The sequence below is a fragment of the Streptopelia decaocto genome (genome assembly GCF_964273445.1).
Source record: "Streptopelia decaocto genome assembly, chromosome: 7".
Classification (NCBI taxonomy): domain Eukaryota; kingdom Metazoa; phylum Chordata; class Aves; order Columbiformes; family Columbidae; genus Streptopelia; species Streptopelia decaocto.
In genome coordinates this window covers 11,875,440-11,884,268 of record NC_138661.1, presented here as the reverse complement: position 1 = coordinate 11,884,268, position 8,829 = coordinate 11,875,440, and the positions used below count along the sequence as shown (strand labels likewise).

Here is an 8,829-nt window from a genome sequence, read left to right as displayed (position 1 = left end):
CTGGGGGCCTGACCCCGCTCCGGGGGCCCCGTCCGTGCGGTGCCCCTCGGGGCTGCGCTGCCGGAAAGGGCGAGCGCCCCGTCCCCGGCGCTGTCCCATTCCCTCGACACCGCTCCCAGCCGGGCCGCCCCTCGCCCCTCTTCTTGGGACACTGCGGGGCGCTGAGTCCCCCAGCCCCTCGGAGGGCTCTTTCCCTTCCCGCGGAGCAGCCGCCGCTGCCGGCGAGGACCGTCCCGAGCGGCTCGGGCACAGAACCCGGGCATAGAACCCCAGTATAGAACCCCAGCCCCAACGGCCACCAACTGCCTCGACACCCCAGCCACGGGCAACGGGGGCTTTGTATCGGCTCCATTCAAACGACGCCGTAAGCTTCCGCCACAGGGGGGGGAAGGGAGGGAAAGTAGTCCCTCGCCACCCTCCTGCCGAGGCTGAGTTCACAGCGGGGCGGCGAACCCCGCTGCCGCCCCCTTCGCGGGCCAGGCCGGGAAGCGCCGCTCCGGCGGGGGCGTGCGAAGCCGCCTCTCCCCCTCCTCCGCTCCGGCGCAGCCCTCGGAGGAGAGGTATCGCTGGGCGGAGAGATCGCGAAGCCCGCACACGTACAGCCCGGCGATACGCCTCCACCTAACCCAGCAAACGGAAGCGCCGGGCCGCCACGATGGACAGGAAACGCCGCCCAATGGGCAGGCGGGCTGGCCTCCCAAAATGTAGGTTTAGCCAATGGGAAGGGGCAGGAGTGGGGGGAGGCGGGGCCGGTGGCAGGCAGCAGTGCAGGTTGAACGGAGTCCCAGCGCAGGGCTGGGATGAGCCTCAAAGTTCGGGGCGATTGTGGTGGGGGATGTAGCAGCGCCGCTGCCGCCGCTCACCGGCCCGCCCCGGCTGCTGCCCGCCCTCGGCGCCTCCCCCAGCCCCCCCCCCGCAGTTTTTAAACTCTCATCCCCCCCCCTTCCCTTCTTCTCCACACCCCCTACCCCCCCTTCCTCCCCTAAATGCCAGCCATGATCGAGAAGGGCCCGGAGGTCTCGGGGAAACGGCGGGGCAGGAACCACAACGCCGCCGGCGCGAATAATAACAACAACGGCGGGAGCAAAAGTTTATCCGCCGCCCCCAACGGCAACAGCAGCGGCAACTCCTGGGAGGAAGGCAGCTCGGGGTCCTCCAGCGATGAGGAGCACGGTGAGGAGCGGGGGGGGGGGTGGTGACGGGGGACGGGGAGGGGGGGGGGGGGGGCAGGGGCCGGGCGGGCCCACGCGGGTAACGCTTCTCCCTCTGCTCCCCGCAGCCGGCGGCGGGATGAGGGTCGGGCCGCAGTACCAGGCGGTGGTCCCTGATTTCGACCCCGGTAAGTCTTTATTAATTATATATATATATTTTAGAGGGGGCGCGTCCCCTTCATCCAATGCTTTGGACCCCCTCGATGAGTGGAGCCCCCGGGGGGGGGGTTCCCCCCCCCCCGGGGGCTCCACTCATCGAGGGGGTCCAAAAATAATCCCCTCTAATTCCAGTCCCAAACACTAAGAACAAGGACCCCCCCAACACACACGGCTGATAAAAGAAGTCTTGATGCTTTCCAGAGGGCGCTTTGCAGGCAGGGAGGAACAGGGAAGCTGGCAGGGCTAGAAGAGGCAGGAGATGGCAGTTGGGTGGTTTTTTTTCTTTCTTTCTTTCTCTTTTTTTTATTTTATTTTTTTTTTTTTTTAATTTTTATTCCCTTCTGGACTCGTGTGCTCGGTGGTAGGGGTGGAACTAGAAGGCATCAAGTTGTAACTATAATTTTTTCGAAGGTATTTAGAAGCGACTTGGATCCGTATTTTAATTTTCTTCTGGGAAGCTGCTCGCCTTCCCCCCCCCCCCCCCGCCCCGAAAAAAAAAAAATGTTTCACATTCCAGCTATTCTGCTGCTGTTCTTTGCAGGCTAATTTAAAGTAATATGGAAGCAAATTTTGACCAAACAAAGGAATTGGGGCTGTGCTGAAAGGCAGGTGCTGGAAGCACGTTAGTACTGATGTGTCTCCGTGTATAGAAAGACAGGCTGTTGACCTCCTTAGTTTGAAATGTAAGCAGTTTTTTTTGTTTTGTTTTGTTTCGTATTGTTCCTTTGTAAGTGGAGGTTGAAGCTGGCGAAAACCCTCCTTCTGTCTGGAGATCCTAGCGCTTGGAGTTGTCCCTTTGCCCAGCCCAAACTTAATTGAATCCTCCGCACCTCTTCCCTTAAAACAAAAAGAATGGTGTGGAAAGCCACGGGTGTCTTCTTATCGAATAACCCTGGGAGTTACTATTGTGTGGATTCGGGAAAAAGGTTCCTCGTGGATCGTCCTCAGGCTGTGGACTAATATGTTGGATGCTTTTTTTTAATTATTAAATGTATATGTTTGTTCTTAATTGTTAAGGTGTTGGGGGGGGGGAGGGCGGACACGTGAAGAGGATTTTTTCTTAAGTTCAATATTACTTGCATTTATTTACAGAATCATTTTTCCCCACTCTTTTTCCCCTTCATTTTCTTGACAAAATAAAGATACAAGGTCTTGGCACATGGAAACTCCATTTCTTGGTTGACCAGGAGGAGGAAGGGAAGGCGGGGGAGGAGGAGGAGGAGAAAAAGTGGGGGGGGAGGGAGGGGGAGCTGTTAGTTAGGCAGCAGTTGACACTGTTTTTCAATCTGTAGGTCAAATGCAACGTTTCTGTAACACACAATGCGCATCACACTGGCTATTAGCCAGGTATCACAACAATACTTGGGCTTTTTGGTCACCCCTGTGAATTACACTCTTTTGTGTAATTCATTTCTCTAACATAATAGATAGAGTGGGGGGGAAATACTGTGTGCCCCTTCCTCGCTATTATGTGCTCAGTTATACATTGTTCTGGTTCTAACTTATAGATGTACAGTGACCTATACAAAGGTTATTGCTTTCTGTGCTGTGGGGAGTGGAAGGGAGGGGAAAGCGTGTGATGTGGAGAAACACTTTTTTTTGGTGAGTAATATATATCCTAACACAGCATCAGCAGGCGCTCTGAGTGCACAGTGGAGTACAGCAAACTCTTAGTAGATTCACCCGAAGTAAATGATTAGTCTTCTAATGATCTGAATGGGCTACTGCTCTATTTCTTTTTTCTTCCTTAAAAGTGTACTTTTTAGTTAAGAAGTTTGAGGTGAACTTTTATCTGCTTGTGTATTGAAGACTTGTTTTCCTGGCTTGTGGAATTACCCCAGGAATAATTTTACAATGCAGTGTTGTTCCCTCAATTTTGTGATCTCTTCTCAGTCCTAAAGGCTAAATACCCACGTTGTGTATTATTTGTTATGCCTCTTTGTTTCTGTGTTTAAGAAAGAAAACCCTAAATAAGCTTAACACACTGCACTGAGACCTTTTGACTGAAACTGGCAAATTGTCCTGTCTCACTGTTAATTTCAAAGTTAAATGGATGGAATGGTATTATCAGAGCGCACAGATGCTGTATCCGTTTCTCACTGGAAATTTTAGGGACTGGTTGACCAAAAGATCCTAAAGCCTGAAGGTTGCTTGGTGTCATGTTGCGGAGGCTTTCACCTTCAGATTAGCTGTCTGATAAAACGTGGAGGGCTCATGCTGCTTTATGTCTGAGGGGAAAACGGCACAGAGTAGGCCTTCTCTGTATTTTTTTTTTTTTTTTGGTAACTTAATGTTCGATAATTATGCCTTGGGTTTGGCTGAGGTATATCTGTTACTGCAGATTCTTAGGTCAGCATTCTTCTGTGGGTGTTCCTCTGTCCCAATGCATAGGGGCAGAGAAAGCATTTAATTTTGTTTCACTTCTCAACCACATGCGAGCTGTAGCAAAGACCAATAAAATTAGGGAAGCTTCTCTGAAATCCTTATCTAGGAGACTATGGGAGAAAAGAGAGGTAGAGCAAGGCAGTGGTGGGATGTTGGCCTGGGTTTCATGAATTACATAGCCAGAGAAGTGCAAAAAGGTACCAAATGGTATAGCCTGAGTTTAATGACTGCCTGGGTTTAGGGAGGGACCTCAGCACAAGTTAGTGTGGGGGAGGATGGACAGTGCTTGTCTCTCCCTTGTTTGAGTAGAATGTGAGGAAAATTATTAATGGTTGTGCTGCTTTGTTTTTGCTGAATCCTTAGCATGAGAAAACAATAAGTTTCATTCTGGATTACAGTGTCCTGGTGCAAGTTTCTAATACTCCTTGTGGCTAAAACTTGCTGCAGCAGTGGCCAGGGGCCTGGTGTAATTCTTTGACTGTAAAAATGCTGGTGGCTGGAATCCTCTGTAGGAGGTGGTCCTTACAGCTCTTACTAAAAGTCTTTATGGTGGCAAGACCTATTGCAGAGCCTGTAGGTTCTTTGCCAAAATTAATGCCGCTATCTTTTTTACCTATTCCAGTTTCTCCTTACTTTGGGAAAGTTCTCACGGCATTGATCCAAGCTCTTTTATTCTTTCAAAAACTTACACCACTATTATTAATGGTATAGTACTTAGACCTCTATTACTTTTATTACTTGTATAATAAGAATAGTTGTACAGTAAAGGCAAAACTTTTGCAGAGGCAATGTGTTTATTAAACAGGCCATTTCAATTAGAGAGAAGAATAGGCAAAACTTTTTTGGTTGAAAATCCCATGCCAGAGCTCACTAGAGTCAGTAAAGCTTGTACTTCACCGTGTTTCACTGTTTGGCCTTGATTTCACAGGTGTGATGTGAAAAATTGCTATTGTCTCTCCTATTTCTTCTCTAATAAAGAGCTCAGAGTCACATATTTGCCAGCCAAAAATTCAGTGTGTTAAACAAAGGCTGGTATTGGTAGGTCAGCATTTCTTGTGAGTTTGCAGTGTGAGATATTGAAGGTTTTGAAGAGGGAAAACTATTATGGTTCTTTTAATCCATACAAACAAAACCCACATGTCCTCTTAATGGAAAAACTCACTGGAAGGAAACATTGCATATCTTAAAGCTAAATAAAAATCCTTCATATGGGGAAGCACTGATATTGTACTTGACTATGCTGATTGTTACTTATTAATTTATGCTGTTGGAACATTAAAAATAGGAAGAAAACATTTTTGAGCACTTAAACATATCCAGTGAATTTAAGTGAAGGTTAAAGCTTCCATGATTTTGAGGAGTGTGAAATAACTCCCCGAAGAGAATGATCTCTCTTGAATTTTGGCATACATTGAAGGTAGATGAGCTTTTCTTTCTCCTTTGTATCACTACAACTTTAGATTCCTTTGTTTGTTGCAATGGCCATAAAAATACAAGCCACATCTTGTAGCTTTGGACATCAGTTGTGTTGGAAACCAGCTTCTAGGGCTATTTCCAGTGGAAACCGATGAGCAAAAACTAGTTTGACTCGTTACTGTCTTGCAGAGATCTGAAGCTGGGATGTGTGACTTCAGTTACTTGTTTGCAATATTTCCCTTTTTTTTTCCTTTGTTGTATTGTATCAGTTAAAGTAAAAATGGCGGAAGGAAATAATCTGTAATGCTTTCACCTCTAGGTGCTCACTGCCAGAATCCTTGAGGAGCTCGCGCTCTGTTCCACACAGTCGTGTGCTGTGTGCTCCTGCACAAATACTTGGTATTCCCTGGCCTTCTTTCATGGCCAAGACTGTTTCAGTGTTACCAAAAATAAAGGGGGAAAAGAAAAAACAACCCAGTAACCCTTTTCAATGTAGTCAGAAACTCTGTCAGTGTAGTTGTGTCTAAGAAGGGTAAAAAAAAGCCCCTAAAATATAGTCTTTGGTGTCTCTGATCTGGAATGCCTGATAGGGAAGTGGTGGTGTGGCTCTGTCCTAGGGGCGCAAGCTGGTGTATCCATCCATCCAACCCTGGCTGTTAAAATGAGCCCACCCTCTGCCTATTTAGGTTCAAAGGTGAAAGTGTATTTAATGGGACAGCCCCTGGGTGGCTGATTCCCCCAGAACAGCTGTATTTTTCTGGTGGCTGTGAAGGCCAGATTTCATTAAGTTGGGTCTTCATTAAGTTGTGTTACTTGATGGGGTTCTGGGCAGAAGCACCTATTGGTCTGCACAATAGAGACTGTAACACTGTAAAAAGAGGTTGTTAAAAGCCCCTTGGCAAGTCCTACTCCCAGCCAGCTTGTTCTATTTCTTTGTTTGCAAATAGTCCTGCTCCTAACAGTCCTAACGGCTTGCAAATAGTCTGAGTTAAGAGTAAGAGAAAATGGTGTGTAGATGAATGGACTCATCAGAAGGGGAATGGAAAAAAGTGTCCTTGTCAGGTGAGACTTAGGAATTTCCATCTAAGCAAGTGGAAGACTCAAAACCAGGCTCCTGAAACTGGAAATACTGGTATCCTGGAAAGCTATCTCATCTCCTCAAATGGCTCTCTTAGTGCTACAGTGTCTTTGGAAAAGAGTTATGAGGATGTTTGATCTAATCAGAAATGCTAAACCATAATGTACTAATGCCCCATGTATTTGGGCGGACAGAGGCTGCCTAGTATCTTGATAAACCATGCGCACCTCGGTCCTTTTACTGTGGTCTGAGGAGATGTGCATTGTCCCCAACAAGAGTGCGTGTTCCTGACTAGGTGGTGGAAAATTTATGTACTGTGGGTTTTGTTAAGCTTTCTGGTGGGAGAAGAGGAGCTTTTCCCCCTAGCTGTAGTCTGCTCAGTTTCTTAGTCCCTCATGGGCTGTATTTGTCTTGCCCTCTTCTGCAAGTCACATCCTCTCTATATGTGCTGTACTGCAGAGCAGATGAGAAGTTCTTCAATAGGTACTCCACCAAAAGCTGTTACTGAAACCTTGTTTTTTTTGGCTGTCTTAACCCAGAGACATTTAGGTACAAGCAAAGGGGGTTCTTGAGGTCAGGCTGGTCCTCAGCAGTCCTGGGTAATGGGGAAATGGCTTCTACCACCTCCTTACTGTGCTGGCAACTCCACTGCTGTGTGGGTGAGTCTCAGACTTGTCTCGTTCCATCACTGGTACGTACTGCTAGTCCAGTCACTGTGGCAGGAGAGGGTGCAGTCCCACTACACCTACGTCAGGAGAATGAAGCTGACTTGTAGATGCTGACACTTCAGCTTATCCTCTGTTTTTTTAAATCCACTCTGGAGAAGAGTAGTGCTCAAGGTGAAGACTTCATTATCCACATTTCTGGCACTTCAGCAGGAGCACAGCTGTTGATCTGCTGCCATACCTTCTTTACCTTTGGTCTGCTCTCCTAAGGGAGACAATTTTTAAGCCTGCATGGCTCGGTAGTGTAGTTAGCTTTCACACAATCTGTTCACTTATCCCATGAAGGGGGTGCAGAGGCTGCTCCTGCTCCACCTCATTCCAAGGCATGGCTTTGGAGCATTCTCCTTGCTGTAGTAAACAAACAAGTCTCAGTGCAGCCAAAGCTTGTGGCTTCCTTCCCTGCCTGGCACATGCAGTGTTTGTATGGGGAGGTAATAGCTGTCTCATGTACTGACAAATGTATTAATGGCTGGACTGGAATTAATACTAGGTAGAGTGAGTGCTTTGTTCTTCATAGCTGGTTCCTGCTGCGTAATGAGTTGCTCTTAAAACTCTTGTTTTCAGCCCTAGTTAGATCTGTGACTTGGCCAAGTGAAGGCTTAGAGCTCCCTGTGATTAGTCATTATAATTAGCTCGGAAATCTTTGCCTCTGTGATCAAGGTGCACTGTGTAATGCGGCTTATAGTGGGCTCTAGTCCTGTCACATACCTTCAGAGTAGTATAAATGACAATGCTTTGTTGAACATCCATATGTATTTTTTTAAACTGAGTTGTAACTTTAACATGCATTTTTAAAACATGCACTGGGCAGGTAAATCTGAAGTAACTGGCTCCTCAGATACTTGTGGTTGATGCTAGTCCCTCCTTCCCTCAGGTATAGCAATTTCTGGTCATGGCCAATACTCATTCCCAGTGTAAGGTAAGACTGAGATGTGGTGACTAGTGTCTGATTGAGTCTAGAGACCAAATCAGAACCAAAACTTTGGGGTACTTAGAGTGTGTTTCCTTCCTAGGAAGCGTGTACCTGTTTCTGCGCTGTTTGACCTTGTTTTTTGAGGCTTTGGCTTGATAGTATAATAAGATGAGCAATCCCACATTCTTAAGTGTTGAAACTTGAAAGAACAGTCTGAAATTCAGTTCTTGAAAATACAAAGTTTGTCTGTAAACTGAACTTGGTCTTAAAAGTGCTTTTTTAAAAGGAGTGTTGGATTAGGTGTCTCTTTCTTTAAACTTGACAAGCTTTTAATTTATAGTTCTGTGTGAAAGTTTTGACTTCTTTGTGCTTTTCGAAAGTGCAAGAGGATGTGCTCAGCCTTAGTAAAGGCAGTGAAAGTTTCTCCAGCATATTCTAGAATTGGGGCTGCTTTTGTGCTCTTCTTGCTGTTTGTTTTGAAGTGCAACAGATTGTGATGTGGCTGCCTTTAAGTACTGTAGGTCAAACTCAATACATTTATTTTACTTCTTATGTAAGATTTTGAGACTAAAGTCTGTTTAACCTGCCTATCTTCAAAAATTCAACTCTATGCAGCAGTGTGTTCTTTGAACTTCGTAAAGGAAGTGTTGGTAAATGTTGCCTGTCTGGGGGGAGGAGGCTGCAGCAGTGTGATAAAATTGCAAAAATCCCCACTTGGGAGGAAATTCTAGTCTATGCTTCCCCCTTCAACCCTGTACTTCTATCATGCAGGTATCTCTAGGGAACATCAGCAGGGTGTTGCATGTACTCTGTGTGCACGTAACTAGGTATACCTCTAGAAAAATATCACCCTGCCTCATTAGGAGCAGGAGGATAAGGTGATGAGTTTTTGTCTTTAAAGTTACTTCATCTTCCTTGCCACCTCTCATATCTCTGTGTCCT

The 8,829-nt window shown here is 46.6% G+C and overlaps 1 protein-coding gene across 1 annotated transcript in view; it reads left to right on the top strand.

Moving 5' to 3' along the window:
* Positions 1-759: 759 nt before the first annotated feature.
* Positions 760-8,829, top strand: part of RCOR1 (REST corepressor 1) — an 84,672-nt gene continuing 76,602 nt past the window's right edge. Inside the window, exons 1-2 of the mRNA XM_082059381.1 lie at positions 760-1,173; positions 1,280-1,339. Of these exons, the coding sequence (XP_081915507.1) occupies positions 987-1,173; positions 1,280-1,339 (247 nt within the window). The 5' untranslated portion in view covers positions 760-986. The remainder of the gene's footprint in view (positions 1,174-1,279; positions 1,340-8,829) is intronic.